This window comes from Symsagittifera roscoffensis, chromosome 6, assembly GCF_963678635.1.
Source record: "Symsagittifera roscoffensis chromosome 6, txSymRosc1.1, whole genome shotgun sequence".
Classification (NCBI taxonomy): Eukaryota; Metazoa; Xenacoelomorpha; order Acoela; family Convolutidae; genus Symsagittifera; species Symsagittifera roscoffensis.
Genome location: NC_087067.1, coordinates 43,178,566 through 43,198,647, shown reverse-complemented (window position 1 = coordinate 43,198,647; position 20,082 = coordinate 43,178,566). Strand labels below are relative to the sequence as shown.

At 34.7% G+C, this 20,082-nt stretch overlaps 1 protein-coding gene across 4 annotated transcripts in view; it reads left to right on the top strand.

Moving 5' to 3' along the window:
* The first annotated feature begins 418 nt into the window (after positions 1-418).
* LOC134848505 (syntaxin-like) overlaps positions 419-20,082 on the top strand; it is a 36,858-nt gene continuing 17,194 nt past the window's right edge. For all 4 annotated transcript variants that reach the window (XM_063865986.1, XM_063865984.1, XM_063865985.1 and 1 more), the window contains exons 1-5: positions 419-1,093; positions 6,976-7,150; positions 14,548-14,657; positions 15,077-15,229; positions 18,580-18,717. In XM_063865986.1, the coding sequence (XP_063722056.1) occupies positions 980-1,093; positions 6,976-7,150; positions 14,548-14,657; positions 15,077-15,229; positions 18,580-18,717 (690 nt within the window). In that variant the 5' untranslated portion in view covers positions 419-979. The remainder of the gene's footprint in view (positions 1,094-6,975; positions 7,151-14,547; positions 14,658-15,076; positions 15,230-18,579; positions 18,718-20,082) is intronic.

Sequence of the window (20,082 nt, the reverse complement as noted above, 5' to 3'; positions counted from 1 at the left end):
TGGAAACAGTTTTCCAATCAGAACAGGTGTCCTATCTCTAGGCTGTGTGATTAAACACTGCAACGGAGTGCGGTCAAAAAGTATACATGTCATAAAGTAGACAGTTCGTATGCCAATCTCAATCGAGTGTAACAAGGAAGACAAATCGTAAGCCAATCACAATCGAGATAAGAATACAAACGTACGAAAAGTTTTCGTTTCTCCATTCTGATTGGCTTACGACTTGTTCACTTTATGGAATGTCGATGTGAACCCACTGCAACTATATTTGCCTTCCGTTGTAGACTAAAATATTTTTATGCAAATGTAAATAAGATTGTGCTTTTTGCATATTTTCAGACAAACCATTTTACAAGCCAAATTTTTTTTCTGAAGTAATGTTGAATTTTAGCGTTAATTCTTTCATTTCCTTATAGATGTTCTGTGTTGTCTTTAAATGAATGTATTATGATATTTTTCTCTGAGCTTAGACTGGGTTCAGCTTCGCAATTCAAGCTTTGAAGCTAAGCTATCATCTGCCGTCTAAAAGTCTGACTGATTCCAGGTTATATGTATTCCAGGGAACAAATTATCTCCCCTATTGAGCCTGTTATTTTTCTTTGAAAGCCATTTAGAGTCCATGTTCTCATAAAGTTTCTTTATATAGAAGTAAATTTCGTTGAATTATAAACCCGAACAGTCATCGAATATCGACAAAAGTCTAAGTGACCTACAAGAAAAACGGCAAACCCGAATACTCAAAACGTAATTTGCAGTGAAAGAAAGCTTTGCTTGCGTAGCAAACAATACGAGTTCAAACTCGAAGTCAACCCACAAGTTACTATAGCAGAGCCAACTTACGATAGAAAACAACCTTGTTTAGTTGTGGACAACTCTTAACTGTTATTCACAGAATCCTTAGCTGGGGAGAATCTTCGGGCGTGTAAGCCGGACAGACCCGAATTTAGCTCAATTAGCAGACATTTCATAGTGCAGAAAGATGAAGGACAGATTGTCGGCTCTGAAGGCGAATGGAGGCGAAGACGATGACAATGATGACGTGGCACTTCCCATGGACGGCAACTCGAAATTCATGGAAGACTTCTTTAGCGAGGTGGGTTTTTTCTAAAATTCTTAAAATTCGTGTACAAAGATGAATCTAATGACCTCATACCTCCCGCACGAATCAAGTTATCTCATAGCGATGAAGAAATTGTGAAGTTAACTCTATTTATTCGCGTAAGAAAAACGCTCGCCGCTTGGCTTATACAAGCTGTTCAAATCTTTCAAAGTTTACTATAGAACTAAGCCCATGTTTTGTCTCTTGAGTTATTGTCTAAGTTGGCGGAAGATATTCTTATCTGGGCGGAGAAGGTTTTTGTCTGTTTTATGATGGGAAAAGCCATGTTAACATTATCCTACGTGTTTTTTGGTGTCAGGAAACAGGTTGAAATTAACCCTGAGCAGATCAACTTTTGAGGAGGATTCTCAAGCGGATATAGTTGAAGTAAAATAGGGAGACTGGTCTATTACGTTAGGCTCATTCTAATTTAGCATTGTCTAATATTAATTGAATGCGTTTGAAGTATAGGCAATAGCACCCACATTATAGTCTTCAACAGATTACGTCTGTTCTGATAATTGAAGCATTTTTGCTCAAATGATAATGCGGCTTAATCATCGCTTGCCCTTTGATAAATCTCAATGGGAATTTCGTTCGGACCTTTAAAAAAAGTTGTGATCAACCTACGTTTTATAGTTTGACATATCTTATTTCGAAAGGAACCAAATTGAGTACGCGAGGTGGCAAAAAAAGTTCTTCGTTGAAATGATTTAAGACCTCTTTAACTACTCACCCTTGCTATTCACATGTAACGAAGAGTTGGGCGACAACTCGTGGCAGGCGGCGATTCGTAACAAGGCATTGTCAAAGGCAAACGCTTGCTCCGCTGCGCTTGCGTTGTGTTTGCAGCTTTCTCTTCTGATAGTCGATTCAAAGCGTACTCTTTTTTTTTTTTAGCTTGCTCGGTTTTAGCTGACTAGATGAATTATCGCCTGTTAACGCTTGCGATTGGCGAGCATTATCAAATCGCAATCGAGACTTTTTCTCTTGAATAATGGGAGAGCGCGTGCACTCCATTAACATGCAATCCATTTACACGCTCAAATTCTTGAATGTTTAAATTATACTACTAGACAAACAGATAATTAAAAAGGGCTCTTTTCCGCTCCCCCCCCCCCCCCCCACATTTCAAATTTTACGTTTTTTACACGTTTTTAAATTGTTACGTGTTATTATGGCTGAACGCGTGATGTTACGAAGTAAGGTATGAAGAACAAATGTGTTCACAGTAGTTAGTTTGTTCACCATGAAAAGTTTCATTACATTATGACAACGTTAAATTGTTTTAGAAACTTGAAATGCAAATGTGGGGAAAGTGGAAAAGAGCCTTAAGAAGTGTCGCGCAGTACACTATACAATGATCCGTTACAAAAAAAATCGTAGCCTATCGTTTGTCTGATTATGTTTCGTTGTTATTGTTGTTGTTGTTGTGGCGTCGTATCCTGCATAGGCAGTCGGTTTTGATTATGTTTCGTCGGTTAAGTTGCCACGCCACATCGGGAATTTTTCGCTCTTTGTACTTCTTTTTAGCTGCAAATGTTTTTGATTTATTTTTTGCTTTTTAAAAGCTTTGTTCGGCCTTAATGGTTTCGTCTTATGTTTTATGGGCTTAATGACTCATTTTTGTCTGATGCAAGGCAACTTTTCAGTCAAAGAGGCAAGTTTCTGTTGTTAGTGGTTTCTAAGATATCATAGGTTTGCATCGATGAATGTCTGATATTTCAGTGCTACCTGCTGCCGCCGTATGATCTTATTAAAAAATTATAGAACATCTTAAATTTTGAAGGAATAGTGAAATCTACGGTTCCAAAGTTTTTAAATTTGTCTTTCTGGTCTTAAAATTTCATAGTATGAGCTATATTTGCCTAATTATATTGCATTCATTGCTGTTTTTATTTTTAGTGTATGATATTAGCGAGAATGATATAGCAGTGGTTAAGGCAACTCATTATAATCGGGGTATTTATGTCTCGATTCCCGTAGTCACCGAAGTTATCGTTTTTTAAGGCTGATGTTCGTATTTTTCTGATTTTTCTCTCGCCCGTTTTATAAAGCCAACTGCTGATTTGTCTTTGCGTGAAGCTTCAGTTAAACGCCAAATGGTTTGCATCGATGAATGTCTGATATTTCAGTGCTAACCGCTGCCGCCGTATTATCTCATTAAAAAATTATAGAACATCTTAAATTTTGAAGGAATAGTGAAATCTACGGCTCCGAAGTTTTTTAATTTGTCTCGCTGGTCTTTCTGATCTATAGAGTTTTAAAAAAGAATTAAGCAAACAAGTCAGTGTGAAAAATATTGGACTAATCTTCGGACTTTGCTTTCATTTTACATATTGACACTTTTAAAACGACACTCAATTTCTTATTACGCTTGCGATAAGCAAGCGTTATCAAGTCGATATATAGACGTTGTAGCAGATTTTTTAATTCGAGGCTTATTTCTCTTTTTTTCTTACTTCATTTTATAGAGCTGCTTTTTTTCGTACTTTTGGTAGTGTTTGCGAGGCGCAGCTTCGCCTCTGTGTTAAAAAAATTAAACTTATTGATCCTTAATTCAGTTAATTATGTGTGTTGCTGCTATGCTGCTGACATTCTCAATTGATTGAAATTTCAAATTTGACTACCTGCTACCAGTAACTATTGGTAAATGCATTATCTAGAATTCTAACCATGCATGTTTAATTATAGATAATCAGTATTTATTTGCTGACTTATTTTCGGCTGCATGGTGGTCGATTTAAGCTCTTTGGGCTTAGTTTTCGATTTATGTGAACCAACTTGCTTACATTAGATAGAGCTGATGGGTTTTATGTGGTTGATACATGCTAGTTTCCAATACAATTTCGCCGAAAGTTTTTGGTTGATTTTTTTTCTTGGCGTCGGTTAGAACAGTTTTGGCTTCGTTGCTTGATATTTTGTTTCCAATAAATTTCCCGTGATATGTTTGAGATCCATTAGATTCTGACCTTAAGTTTTCGAATGCTCAAAAGAAACTCCACAACCCATTCAAATTTTTTGCGTGCTTTTGTTTTTATTTTAATGGTACCATCGTTCGAATTTTTTTTTTTTGCTTTTTGGCGTCAGTTATAACAGTTTCGGCTTCTTTAATTGATTTTGTTTCCAAAAAAAATTCGTTAATATGTTTGAGATCAGTTAAGTTCTGACATCAAGTTTTCGAATGCTCAATAGAAACTCCACAATTCATTATTCAAGTTTTTTACGTGTTTTTTAATTCATATTTTATTGGTACCATCGTTCGAAATATTTTTTGCTGTATCTTGACTTTTATGATGTTTTTATCGTATAATTTTCGCAGTAAATTGAGTTGATGAGATTTGCATCGCAAGTGATGCGAAGCTGAGCTTCCTCTCGGTGTAAGAAAGTTCAAAAAATGTGACGAGCTTTATGTTTTTCAGTCCAAATGTAAATTCAGCCTCGAGGTTTTCTATCAGAGCAATGAAATGCATCTAGCACAAAATGTTCCAACCATTTTCATAAAGATACTAAAACAAACTTTTATTCTTTAAAAGTCGCTTTTTTTTCGTGAGTGGTGTGTTGAGAGAACTACACAAACGCTTATTAATTTAGTGAATTATGCAAAAAAGATGAAAAATAAACAAAAACTTGAAGAAAGTTTTCAAATAATAAATTCTAAAAAATTTAAAAATTTTTTGCACAATTTTTGAAAATTTTTTTAACGATTTTATTGCCAAAGGAGCGACGAATGAATCTTCGCCAACTTTTTTTGATAAACCCAAGTTTTTTTTAGTTCAATTGACCAATTTCAATCAATTTTCGTACAACGAACGCTAATCGATCGAAATTAGACTTAATATCAATTTTATTAATCCAGATTTTCTCGACACTCATTTTTTTTTTTTAATTTTCTAAATGTTCGAATCACGACCGAAAGGGCTTTTATATGATATGTCATTGCGATGATCATTTGTGGTACCTGATTCTACGGAAAATTAAAAAAACACGCTAATACGAAGTTCTCCTCCCCGCTTCTTCAATAGTCGGAACACTAACTGTAATCGAAAAATTTGTGTAAGGAAAACGAGTGTTGAAAACAGAGGAACCGAACTTATGGATTCAATTTGGAATTGTGTTTGTTTGATGATATGTCGGCTTTCGAAGACATTTCGTCAAGATTTCCTTGTCTTTATGTTTTCGTGCTTTGAGAAAACTTGGCTTTTTGTCGATTTCGAAGCTCATGAGTTTCTCAAAACTTCCTTAATTTTTCTGTTGTTTGTGAGCCTCAATTTCTCACGGGTTTTTAAAGAAGCCTGTGCAGCAAAATTTTTAAATTTTTTGAGCTGTGAAGTGTTCAGTATAATAAGCAGCAGTGACGTTGCCCTTTAGTTTTGAGTTTTTAACTTTTTGAATATAAGTAGTCGTAGAGTTCTATATATTTATAATCAGCTTTATATTTGAACTACATTAAAATTGCAGTCTGATTCTTTTTTGGATTTTGTTGCAATCCTAATCACTGCGAAAAGAGTTTCAATATGATGTATTATTCGGTCTCACCCATAATGGAGGAAATTAGCTCCACGAAATAAAAATATAACTTAAATCAGGTCTCTTCTTAAGGCGAACTATTTTCCATTTAAATTTTTTCTCATTAGAACCAGGCGTCTCAACACTGAAAAACCATTCATTGCATTCCGAGTTAACGGTATTAAAAAGTGTATTTTAAATTTGAACCAATCTCATTTATTTGTGAATTTTTATTTTAGGCGGAAAAAACACCCGCTTGCATAGTCCAATCTACAGAACACAATCGCTCGAAAAAGTGTATTTCGTTCTTTGAACGTCATTTCAACCACGTCATTTTTCGGCGGTTAACATAGGATTTTCTTCATAACGAACTCGGTTATTTATTTGTATTCTTGTTGTTGCGTCTTTCGTAACGAAGTAACGGAATATTTGTGCTCGGGGTGGGTTTTTTTTTCTTCAGACAAATTTCGACTTTTTAACTAGCCATTTTTGACGGATTTTTTTTTCAAATCATTCAAAAGGTATTATTGCCCTGAGCTTAAATTTGAAAAGATATTTCACCTGTGATGATTTTTCGTTAAGTTTGGGTGTTTAATTATTGCCAATTTGGGGCAATTAACGCTCGATATATTTCGCGCTATTAAGGCGTAAGAGATTTAATCCGTCTTAGAAATCGTTCCAAATTGGATGAAGGAAGCTTATTTGCCATAATTGATTTGTTACTAGGAGGGATACCTATCATTTTGACTTTTATATGGCGTGTGGGGGGGGGGATGATTTTCACAAAAAAACTCAAATTAAAAATCATTTTGTATTAAATTTAATTTTTTCATGTTATTACTACTCCATAAACGTTAAAAGGCAGTCGGAGCATTCAGGGCTTCCTCCCGATACGAGCAGTCTTGTTTGTTATTAATGATTAACTCTACATCTATTTTGTGAAATTGTGAAAGTGGTTTTTCAGTCGTCTACCTAGTTGTAGTTTTGTAGAAGCAAAATTAAGTGCCGGTTCAATGAAATGCAGAACAATTGAAATCAGTCAATTGAACAGGAACTCAATCATTTGAACGACGGAGCTTTGGTATATTTTCAGATCTTTTGAAAGTCTGACTACAACTGTAATGTTAAACTTCAAAACAAACGCTGTTGTCGCTATTTTGATCGGTTGCGGAGAAAATGTAAATATGATGCTGTAAATGATCAATGTGGCACGTTTTAACCTTCAAACATATCATATCAAATTCTTTCGTTATATGAGTGTATGTGAAATATTAGAGGCGAAATGTTTGGGGGGAGAAATAAAGAAGTGAATAAAATAGGGGCAAGATGTGAGTAGAGCTTTAATGATTGCGAGTTGTTATGTTCAGGTGGACAAGATCCTTCAAAGCATAGACTCAATCCAGAGCAAAGTGCAGAAGGTGAAGGACTTACATGATCGCATGCTGGCTTCGCCCCAGGCGGAGGAGCAGGACAAGAACGAACTGGAGAACCTCATGAATGAAATCAAGTCCAGTGCCAACAGAGTCCGAAAATCCCTCAAAAGTAAGACAGAGTGTGCCACTATCCGGGAATATGAATACTCTTGAACATCATTCGAGGCATACGTTTGTAGGTCTCGTTTTTGGCATTTTTAACGCTTTTTGTGTTTGACATTTTTAAGCAAGCGGCATTTTTTAGCAAGCGATTATCAAAACGGCATATAAACTTCAGGTTAACAGCTTGTTTAACAAAAGCATCTGATCAGCTTACTTGAAAACTGTATCCAGTTCGTAGGACTAGAGATTGCCATATCGAATTGTAGGACTAGAGATTGCCATATTATAGTTTGTCGACTTAATTTCCAAAACGTGCTATTTCATCTGATTGAAGCAAATTTGCCTAGAAATGAAAGGCGTTTTGATTCGTTCTGAAAATTTGTTTAAGTTCCTAAAGTTCGTTTGGAAATTTGCCACCTCAATTTGGTATTATTTCCAATCTGAGCTTTTGTCTGATGTTTTGTTCAAATGCTTTTGGCTTGAGTTTTTTTTTGCTCATGCTTATTCACTTTATAGTTGAAAATTTTGCCTTATATCTTCTAGTTCCAAATATTCTAGATACAAATCTTTATAGCTGAAAATTCTTAATGACAGGACGTCTACCCAAGAATTATCGGCCCAATTACCACTCAATGAGTTTCTGTGAATGCTTGTCCAATGCAGGATATATATTTTTTCAATTTGAAGGTCTCGAGACAAATTTATGATTTTTTTGGGTTTTTCCGACATCTTTTTTGTTTTCGATTTGGTTACTACGGTAACTTTTTGTCCGCTAGTTTTAAATTGCGGGCGCATGTTCCGTCGTTCGATAAACGGAAAAAGTTTTCATATGTATGCTTTGGCGGACTTTTTTGAGTTTCGCTCATTGTTTAATGAAAACCTTCTTTTTCGGCTCATCGGGTATCAATTCAAGTGTTGTCGGCTAAATTGCTGCCTCGAAAATTTATTCAAATCGAAACATGCATAGAAATTTTAGTACATCTAGTTTTTTGCAATTTTTTTTCGACTTAATATGGTCTGTTGGCAAGTTTTCCATGCTCAGATTGTCTTACATCGCAATTTTTGAGAAGACCGGCTTGACCGCTTGTCAGAGAATTGAATTGATCTGATTACAGATTTTCAGAAAAATAACCTTATTTGTTTTTTGTCACTTTTGAACATCGATTTTGCAATAGTTCATGGCATCTTGAATTTTGGATTGGTTTAATTTTGCGAAATAAGGGAAATTTGTCTTAGTTATTTTAATGATAGTTATTCCTTTGTGCGCAAGGCACGTGGTGTGAAGCTCAGCTTTGCCTCTGGATCAAAAATTGTTTTCGATTAGTTCGCTATCCGCTAGCTTGCAATGCTATGTGTGTCATTTATTACAGGTTTTTAAGTTCTTCGCAATTTTTGTTTTTGTCCTCTTGTTTTCTACCGTTTTTTTTGAAATCAATGATTGTCAGTTGCTAGCTTATATTACTTTTTTTCTAATTTGAGAAAATTTAATTTGTCTTGTTGATGATGTTTTTTGGTATCAAAAACCATGATTTCCATAGCAAAAACAAGCGAAATTCTGCCTCACTTTTGATAAACACTCATTTCCTTCATATTTTGTGTAGCTGCTATGCGCAACAAATGTCACAGAAAGTGGTACATCTCGAATTTAAAATAACTTTATTAAAATGTGCGATTGTGGAAAATATATTTTAGAAAAGTATATTACTTGTACTTATAATAGTTTGTAGGGGAGTAATATAGAAGTATGACTCAATAAATGTAGTAATAGATAATGAAAATGTTTTCATTATGTCAATTTCGTCATCATTTTCTCCCGTGGCAGTCGGAACACTCAAGGGTTTACACTGATACCAGTAGAGTTATTTCAATTTAATTTTGACGAGTGTTTTAAGAGTCGGTGAACGTAGATTAGACTCGAATGTAGGTCGTGATGATTTTTTTTTTCGTTTTGTTTTTCCAGGAAAACCCTCAGAATTCTCTAATAACGTCATATTAACGCATTTATAAACGCCCTGAGGAATACGTGCAATTTTGAGTTCAATTCAAGTGTATTTGCTAAAAAGTAGATAAATTCGCTCTTCAATTACGAAAAAGTAATGGACACAAAAACGTGATTGATTTCTAGCTTCGAAAAGGGAATTTAGTTTTCAGATTTCCAGCGGAATAAAAACTTAAATTTACCAATTTTCTCAAAAGAGTTAATTTTATCAGAAAAGTGTAAATCATAAATTGTTCGTTAAGTCCAAAGAGCTCTAAAGACATCCAATTTTTTCTGTGAAACTTGAAAGTTGAGGATTTTTCAAAAAACGTGTCATGTTTTCTTACTGTTTTGTTGCGTTTTCGACTTTTTCGAACTGTCTGTTGGCTTTGTTTCACTGAATATATTACAGAATGTTTATTCTAATTCTAACGCAACTTAATTTTGACAAGTTGTTGCATCAGGGTATCAGACTTTTTACGTACAGCTCACGGAATTTGCACGCGAAAATGTTACACGTGTCTTACTTGCCTTGCGAAGCTAGTGTATTATTACGAACCTGCTTTTTTCCCAACCTAAGTCGCAAATTTTGGTGCGCACTTTTATGGTGCGGCACCACAATAATGGTGGGGCACCTTTACAGCTTTTTGATAGCATGTGCTTTGACGTTCGAATAGTAATAATTTAACACAGATGATGCATTTTAATTTTATCAAACGAACTGAAAAAAGCTATATGTTTCAAACAACTTCGGAATAATAAAAACTCGATTTCAGAAATTTTCCTACTCAATATATCTAGAGGCAGAGCTGGCGCCCCACCCTCCCTAGCTTGGCATCATTTTTTTTGCGTACTTTCAGTCTTAATAAGCGCATGCGAACACTCCGGCAATTTTGAATGGACGGCAGGGCAGCTGAAAACGCTTTCGCAAGACAAATTCGCCCTTCGGGCGCAATTATAAAGCTCAGTCAAAACTGGACATGATTACTTATAAAACAACAAAGGATTTTCCGTTTTTGGATAATTGCGAGTCGGATGCTCTTCTACTGGGCCCTAAAGGGCCCACAGAGCATCCTGAAAGACTGTCAATCTAAAATTTTCAAAAAAAAAATTATAATTATTTTTTTTTTTCAATTTTTTTGTAATTGTTTTATCATTTTTATTATCTTCTACAACAATTTTTGAACAATTGAGGCAGCTTACAATGCATGTTATTAGTTCAGACTCTCTATCTGGCTATATATGACCTAAACTACTGTAGCTCATGTAGGACAGATCTGAATTTAAAAAAATTTTACTACAAATTTCGATTAAACGACCAAATAGGAAAAATATTGAAGCAAAAAACTCCCAAAAAAAGAAGTTTCCAGCATTTTTGTCAAGTAGTGTATTTATTGCTCAACGAGGAACTCGTTTTTTAAATCAGAAACCATTTTTTACCAATTTTGAAAAGTTTTGTTTTTTTTTGAAAATAAATGTTGAGTCAAAAACGTGAAAAATTAATTTTTTTCAAAAAGTCAAAAAAACTTGTTCCTTTCAAATTATTTCATTGGGCCAAACGTTAGGAACCTGTTCAGAATGGTTTTCTTGCTCAAAGCCGCAAAATTTACCCATTTTAGTTAACTCAAAAAAGTGGGATAAAGGGTCTTCAAAATAAAACCATCAAAAAGTGGCATTAACAAACTGCTATTATTTCCGGGATCTAGGGTCGCATGCAAAAAATTAGGGAATTCTAGCGGAGAGTTTTTGAGAACCCGTCTAATTTTTAAAAAATAGTAGGAACGTTAAACTGGCCAAATGTCTAATGTTCCGAGGGGGCCCTACCCCCTCTCAATGGGTTTTTATAGCGTCGTGGGCACGCGCCCATGTAGCAATTTTTGAAACGGATAATTTTGACACAACATGGCTTTATGCTTTGCGATTTGTTACATGGAAAGTTAGTGTGAGTGCCGTCAGTTTGTTATTTCCCAACTTATTATTTGCAAAATTGAGTCTAATTGTATTTGGTGCAGAATCGCATTGGCAATTTGTTAGTATATGTAGCTGCTTTATTCGTAACTAGTATTTGTGGTTTGTTAAGCTTGAGTGGCTAAGGGGATAGTGCGTGAGACTCAAAATCTCTTCATTGCAGTAGGTCGCAGATTAGAATCCTAAACGTTGCCGAGTTTTTGCTAATTTGCGGCTTGTTTCTACTTTTTCTTATTTAACTTGATAGAGCTGCTTTTTGGTCGTGTTCTCGCAAGGATTAGCGAAACCCAGCATTACCTCTGTGTATAAATTCAACTTCAAGGAGCATTCTGCTAATTTGGCGAAGAGGTAACATTCATGCTTGACACAAAGCCTGGGAGTTCGATTCCAGTCGGGACCTGTTTTTTTTGCAAATTGAAGATAGACTATCGTCTGTCTGCTCTTTTTGTCGCCTGAATTCTCGCAGGAAGGTCATTTTTGAACTTTTGGCTTTTTAGCGGTCCGAAATCTCTTTGTTCAGTTTCTAATGGCTTAATTTTTGTGTGTTAGAAAGTTTGCCTTTTTTGCGGTTTTTATTAATTTTTGACAACACCAGTTTTGAAGTTTTTTGCCTACTCATTTGCTTTTAATAATAGTCATTCTTTTTGTATCGCAAGTGGTGCGAAGCTCAGCTTCACTCCTTCATTTTTTAAGATACTGATGGTTTATGGTTTAAAATCTTGTTCAGAATTGAATCGAATTGAATTGAAGTGGAATTAGGAATAAGAGAATACCAAACCTTACATTTCCCGAGAACCCTATTTTTTTGAATTTTCGCGTAGTTTTAAGCTTTTGGGTTAAATGTTTCTATATATCTCTTATTAATTACTATTGATAGATGTCTGTATAAAATCTATTATGGAAAAACGATGCCAAAAACTCTATGGGCATAATGCTTAAGCAACTTTTATAGACGACAAAGGGTAAAAAATTGTGTTTGGGAAAATTTTTAAGCGAAAGACTTGAATGTCCTAGTAGATTTTTTCAATCCGAAGTCCGGATGATGTTCAATTGGAGGTCTTTTTTAGGTCAAGCTCAATTATCTAGACAAGTTGTCTAAAAAATTTGAGAACATTACATCGGTTACATTTTAAATTACATTTTTGATACAAAAATTTGAACACTTGGTTTCATGCTAACGGGGTTTCTACGTTTGCGATCATAATGGCAAAACTTAATGTTCTAGAAGGTCGTAGTTAAGGAGATATAGACGGTTTCACAAATCTTCCAAAATTCTAAAAATTTAGTTAAAAAAATTAACAAAAAATTTCAATTTAATTTTTTGTACCCGTGGGTGCATGCTAATGGGGGGTGTAATGTAGGGTTGTGATTCCCATGCCAAAATTCATTTTTACACTGGCTCGTAGCTTAGAATATTATACGATTATACGAATCTTTCAAAAGTTCTAAAAACAGTGAAAAAATACTTAAGTTTTTTAGGTTCAAAATTTTGTGACCGTGGTTGCATCCGAACGATGTGAAAAGTTGTGAATTGAAAGGTTGTGAATTGAAAGCCGAAAGTTCATCTTCCAGAAGCTCAAAGCTAAGAAGAAATTGACGATTTTTTGAACTTTTGAGTTTTGTTTAGATGTAATTGCATGCTAACGGGGTTGTAGTTTATAGTCGCAATTTTAAAGCCAAAAATTGCCCTTCTGTTTTGTTGTTTAAGAGACATGGACGGTTTTAAAAATAATTCAAAAAGTTCCAAAACTATAGATAATATACTCAAACATAATTTTAATCCCAAAGTTTTGTAGCTGTGGTTGAATGCGAATGGGGCTGTAGCTTGGTTTGTGATTCGAATGCCAGATTTTTACTTTCCAGAAGCTCGAAGCTTAAAAGAAACGGAGAGTTGTACAAACCTTTCGCAAATTTTAAAGCGTAGCAAAAAATTGCAAACTGATTCACTCTATATGAAAAAATTGAAATTAAATGTTTCATCGTTCGAATTGCTTGCTTAGGATAAATTTACTTTTCTGCGAGCCGATTCGTTCTTTGAAATAACTTCACTAGCTTGCTTAGAACATTTTCTTTTTATCGAAGTAATACGTTCAAAATTTCTTGAATTATATCAAAGTCTCTTCGATTGAATATCTTGCTGAAAAAAGTGAATCTGCGAATTGTTTCTTTAAAGGAAATTTAATGGAATTTTGCTAAATTTTGGTAAGTTGACTAGCTCGCTGAACAAATGACAAAAATGTTTGTAAACCGATTAGCCCTATGAAATAACTTAAAATACTTCTTAGATTCATCGCCTGGCAAATTGCTTAGAAAAAAGCTTTGGTTTTTCGCGAAACGATTCGTTCTGGGGAAATAGCTGAAATACTTCAAAATTTTTTCGCTTCAGTAGCTTGCTTAGAAAAATTTCAAATTAACCTGAAACAACTTTTTTGCGAACCGATTCTGCATTGAAATGACTGGAAAATTTTGTTTCATTGTTTGAATAATTTGCTGCAAAAATACAAAAATTTCACGGTCCGGTTTGCTCTAGAAATGGTTTTGACATATATCAAAGCTGCATCGCTTCAAAAGCTTGCTTAAAAAGCGTAAACTTTCGCAAACCTATTTGCTTGATTTATTTTGAAGTTTCATTGCCTGATTAGCTTGCTTAGGAAAAACCTCAACTTCTCGCGAACCTATTCGATCTATGGAATATTTGGCATCTTTCATAGTTCCATTGCTTATGGATTTAAAATGCAAAACATGAAACGTTTCTTCGCTTGATTGCTTGCGTCTTAAAAACTATTGCGAACCAGTTTTATTTAATCATTTGGTTAATTTTTGAACAGTTTTTCTGAAATGCGTTTAATGGAGATTTTCTTGCTTGTTCGAAGTGAAGACAAAGAAAATGAGACGCTCAAAATTTTGATACATTTGGTCTTGCTTTTTTGTGCAGTTTGTTGACTAAAGTACTGTACTACAATCGCGGCGCTTGTAATTTACCTTTTTGCCTAATGATGGCATATCTTAAATCCGTGTTGGAAAGCAGCTTTGTTTTATAAAGCTTACTTTTTAAAGCTTTTATATAGCGTATCAGTGTTATATTATGAAACTATTTTTACGATTTTCAAAGTCGCAGATAATTTGCTCTTGCTCAGTGATAAATGATTGTATAAATTTAGCGTATTGAGTTTGCTTTTATCTATAAAGAAAATATTCATTGTCTTTTTATGAATATGGTGGCTCATATGGCTCAATTTTACTGTGAAGATAATGTCAGAGTAACTAGAGTTTCCGCGTTTGCGAGTTTATTCGTTTTTCAATGCAATTTTCTCAAGTTTTCCAGTTTTCACTTTTTTGCTCATGTATGCTGAGTGTAACCTCGCCTCTCTGTGCATGCAAATCGAGACATGTAGTTTTATTTAGTTATAAGAAAAAAATCGTAACCAGTCAATACATAATATGATATGGTGTTTCAGCAATGGAAAGCAACATAGAAAAATCTGAAGCACAAGACAGGGAAAAGAGTTCGGCCGACCTGAGGATTAGAAAAACACAGCACTCCACGCTCTCACGCAAATTCATAGAGGTTAGTTTTGAGAAATGAAAAGGAACTCCAAGAACTCTCGAAAAAAAACAGTTGTTCAGTCTGTTGATAACGGATGAAGTGTTTCTACGAATAACTATATACGTTTTCGATACGATTGAATGTATTCAAAGAGTCCGCGAATTTTAATTTTGCCATTGACAGAAAAATTTGAAAAAGTTTAGAGAATCGATTTTTTGGTATCGTATTTTGCAGGACGGAAGAACTTTGATACTGGATACACAATGGCAGTACTTTTTTTAGTATTTTAATTTTCCAAAAACTTCGAGTTTTGAAAGTTTTTTCTCGGCGTTTGAATGATTCCAAGCAACTGCCAGCTGCATTGAAATAAAAAGAAGAGATGTTGCTCATTACTTTTATCTCTGCGAAGACCATACGGTTAAATTAGCTGTTGTCTCTAGGTAATGTCAGACTACAACAAGACACAGAATGACTACAGAGAGGGGTGTAAGAACAGAATCCAGAGACAACTGGAGATCACGGGCAAGAAGACGACCAGTGATGAACTGGAACAGATGCTCGACTCAGACAACCCCAATGTATTCAGCCAACAGGTAAACAAAGAGAACAACTCACAATTAACACCATCGGCCAAACTTACCCACACATATTGGGCGCCGAAATTTGACTTTGAGAAGAACTTAATTAAGAAAAACTGTTCTTCATACTTGTTAGAAGGTAACATAATGAGGGGCGCTATCATAGCAATAGGAGCGTGGGCGCTCTAGTTACAACAAAACTATGCTTCAGGGTGATTCAATTTAATCTTTTAGCCACGGTATTGTGGTTGAACCAATTTTTAAATGCGTGTGGATAGACATGAGTACTAGCTTCTTAGCTCTGCAAGAAGAACCACTGTGACACCTCTGGTTAAAGATATTTCATACTTTTTGCTGTTGTTCTGAGATGAAAATTTGCTGGTAGATCTCAAATGTACCTGTTTTGGCGTGAACAAGAGGCACTTGCAAACCTACCTTCACTGCCGAATAGGATTTTGAGCATATCCTTTAGTTAGAAATCTTTAAGTTGGATAATTAGAAAATTCTCCAAAGATGCATGTGTGTGCGTGCAAAGCGAAAAACAAACTGGGAATCCCGTTATAAAATGAACTCTTACAATATTTGCAGATCACAACTTGTATGGTTCAAGTATGCGTGTTAAGCACTTTTTGTATATGGCCGTTTTATCTGTTGAAAAGATTTTTTGTAATGCGTCTTAGTTTGTTAGGAAGGCGTTCTTACAAATTTACAGTGTCTTGATTAAGTAAGTAAATTACAAGGAGTCGTAGGAAACTTAAATGTTATCAAAGTTTTTTATTTTTATTAAATGAAAGGCGTTAGGTTAAGGGCTGTAGAAAACTGCAAGGATGAAATTTATCATAAATAAAATTACGTAAAAATTGTTGAAGAATTAAATTTATGATTCAGTCACTCATTACACAAGCAGAGCGTAGTGTCATACTACGCTGTCTACTTTTTTCCAGCCTAAGTTGCAGATAATTGTGTTCATTAAAAAGGTTCACGTATGCGGTTGACTTATAGAATGTGTTTCATAGCGTTTTAATAGCATTTTTCTAAGAGTAATGATTGTAGTGAGTACTCTTATAGAGGTCTTGCTGATTTATTTTTTCAGGAAAAAGTCTTGAAATTTGTTCACGCTCAGTTTTGATTTTTCGCGGTTTGACTTGTGATTTATTCTTAAGTTCAGTGCATTTTCATTAGAAGGCAAACTCGACTATCGAACAGCAAAAGTGTAAAGGGCACGAAAAAGGTGATGGACTTCTGATTTCGAAAATGGAAATTAGTTATGAGATTTCCCAGCGAAATAAAAGTGTTACGTATTGATCCAGTTTTCTCAAATTGGGTTAATTTTAACAAAAATGTGTCCATCACAAATTGTTCTACAAATTCAAAGAGCTGTTAGGCCATCTTTTTTTTCAAATTCCTTGCGTTCAATACTCTTTTGCAACTGTTAGTTGGCTATGTTTTTCAGTTTCGCTTAGTTATTGGCAAGTTCCTGTTTGATAATAATGGGTCCTATAAAAATTGATGAGATTTGTTTTTTTTGAGACGCTTTGGAAAATTATTGCTTTTGGCAGAAATTTTAGTTTTCCTCGAAAATCACTTCACTGATGGAAAAAACTGGTTACGTCAATGTGTCTTTCAATATTACGCTAGTCTATTTTTACCGTCTCCAACGTTTGACGGCCTTTCAATGTGAGGAATTTGTGATCCTTTAATTTCAATTTATTTCATTTTGTGAAAAATTGCCTTGCCTGAGATTAAAGGTTCATTTTACAGAGCTTGTCATGGGTATCTCCCCTGCGTAAACTGTTACGCCTGAATAGAAATAGGTTACGTCTTTATAAAGTGTTCAAATTTTTGAAGTTTTGACTGTTTTAAGAATTTTTTTTTCAAAAAGTACCCTGTCAAATCAGAGATTGAGATTTTTGGCTTTTTGATGGTTTGCGACATCTTTCCTGCATAAGTGGGTTTTAAGCCTTTTTCTGTAAAAAAGCCAGGCCATGCGGTAAGAGAGCAAGCATAGCCGAGGAATTTTTGATTTTTTTACCGTTTTTTGAGAATTTTTACTTTTGGAGATAAACGATTCAACCGAAAGAAAAGAACGTAGGGATCTTCCCTCATAAATGGTTCCTACGCATTTTCTTTAAAAAAAGCTAGCATAACATAGGAAACATTCGTTTATTAAGAGTACTTGAACGTAGTTCAGACTCCTATATAGGTCGCCATGCTATTTTTTTGTTTTTTTCCAGGAAAAGTCTTAAAAGTTATTCGGGCTCAAATTTATTTTTTTTTGTGGTTTGACTTTGATTTTCTTCAAGTTCAGTTCATCTCGCTTGTTCCAAGGAAGACAAACTCCACTATCGATTAGGGAGTGTAAAGGCTAGTTTTGAAAGTGGATCGTAATTTTCAGGTTTCCCAGCGAAATAAAAAAATTACCTATCGATACATTTTTTTCAAATTCAGTTAGTTTTAGCAAAAAACTGTCAATCATAAAGTGATTTTGAAATTCAAATGCCTTTAAGGCCATCTAATTTTTTTCTTTGAAATTTGAAATTCTAAAAAATAAGTCAAAATATTTTTTTTTCTGTTCACTTGAGTTCCTTGTCTCTTTTCCAACTATCTGTCGGCTGTGTTTTTGATGGAAGTTTGAAAGTTGCGTTTTTTTAAAAAACAAACAAGCTAGTTTTTTTTCTGTTTACTTGCGTTCATTGGCTTCTTTCCAACTGTCTGTTGGTTGTCTTTGAACTTTTTAACCGTTTACGAGAACTTTTTTTGCTATTAAGGATTCAACGGAAGGGATCTTTCCTGCATAAATAGTTCCTTTGCAATTACTCTGTAGAAAGAGGCTTTCTTTGAAAAAAATACGATTTACGCCAAAGTTATTTCAGTCAATTCTTCAAATGGTCGGAAAAAAAACATGTATCAAATTTTGCGGAGGTGGTTAAAAAGAAGAGGATCCCATGTATTTTTTTCAATAGCTGACCCAATTAATCAACTTATTACTTTTTCGACCTATTACGATGAATGAAAAAGCTGTCATGTGCTGCAATTTCAATTCAGGATCTCAAAATTCTAGTCAGGTGATCGAAAAATGATGGATGCTTCAGTTTGAATATTGTTTGAGACCTCGTTAAATCAGTTTTATCGTAGGCTTTAGTAAAAGTGGCGCGTCATTTTTATCATTCTCAGTAACTTTGTGTTTTGCGGATTTTATACAAACAGCCTTATCTTGAAGACGAAATTACACCTGAGTCACGTAACAATTGCGTAACAACAGTGAGGTTATGTTGTGAGAACATGTGGAAAATTATTTTTCGGCTTCTTGTTGGCCTGTAGGCTTGTTGGTGTACCTCTGTTTAGTCAGTTGTGTTTGCGTGTAGATAGTGATGGATGACCAGCAGGCGAAGCAGGCTCTGGACGATGTGCAGCAGAGACACCAGGAGATCCTTAAGTTGGAGAACTCCATCAAGGAGCTGCACGACATGTTCATGGACATGGCCATGCTAGTCGAGAGCCAGGTCAGTAGTAAGAGCAATTGTTCACAGTCAAAAGTACTGTTTTTTTTGGAAGCGCTGTCCAAGAGAGGGGTGATTGAAGGCAATTGCAAACTTTCCTTTGTAAGTTCCACCTCTTGGAAGCGCCTTCTCTGGAACTTCAATACAAGTCTCTATGAACTGTTCTTTATATTTACAGGCACCGATATTTTCATCGAAGCTTGTTTTTTTCGCATTTTCTTTAGTTTGAAGAGCTAATTTTTACCGTTTTTCTACCAAATCAGCGCAACTTATTATTCAACTACATTATTGCGTTTCAACTAAATTTGGAATGGAATTAGAAACCGACTGCTTAATTAGAAGAAAAGCGAGAAACTAAACTTTTTAATAACTGATTTTTTTTTTGGTTTCAGGTGTGCGAATCTTGAAATTTTTTTTGAACTATTTTCTATGCTTGAATTACATGGTCAATATATTAAACAATTTCTAGACTTGAGTTGCATGATCAATTTACGACGTTGAAATACAAGATAGATAAAGCTTTGGATATATCAATTGAGGGCCTTTAAGTTAAGTTACCTAAATATGTTTTGGCATTGGCGCTTGATTTACTTGTAAACTCTCCGGAAAACATTTTGCTGATCGATTATTGATTGCGAAGGCAGATTTTTCAACGATGCTTGACTTGGGTCGAAAAGGAAACAAAGCAATAAGCCAAAAAGGTTGTTACGTGTCTTAGAAATACATGTACTGGTATGACTGCTCTATGCGTATATTTCCTGTGATTTTGTTTTACTTGACCGTATCCTTTTTTGTTCTTCGCGATGGTCATAAATTTATAGACTGATGGGCTCATAGGAATTTATGGGCGCTCAGTGGGATGAAAATATTGTTTGAAGAGAGGCGAAGCTATTTTAATATATTGTGAATAGGGGATGTGTTTTGAACATGTATAATGAAAGCTGCAGTTTGGATGCTGAGATAGTTTTTTTATGGCATGCTGTAATTTCTTTGATTTGATGGAGTTATTATTTCAAAATAGTCGCAGTGTGTACTAAAGGGAAATAAAAACTTCTTTTTAACGATGCCAAAAGATCTGGTTTGAAATGACGGATTAAGAAGATAACTATTTATGCTTCTCCTTTATTATGAAAAAAATATTAAAAGGTAAAAGCGAAAAAAGCAGTAGAAAAGTAGTAATTAGTTGTGATGCTTCATCGAAGAATTATCAGTGGATTTGCTATTAGTGGGACAGTTTTCATAATCTGTCAAGGTCAAGCGTAGAATTAATTAACACAGAGTGGGATCAACCACTTTCTCCCTAAATTGACCTCGTAAAGATTAACTGTTTTAAGATTAAAGTTGCGTGAAAAGTACTCGATTCTGATT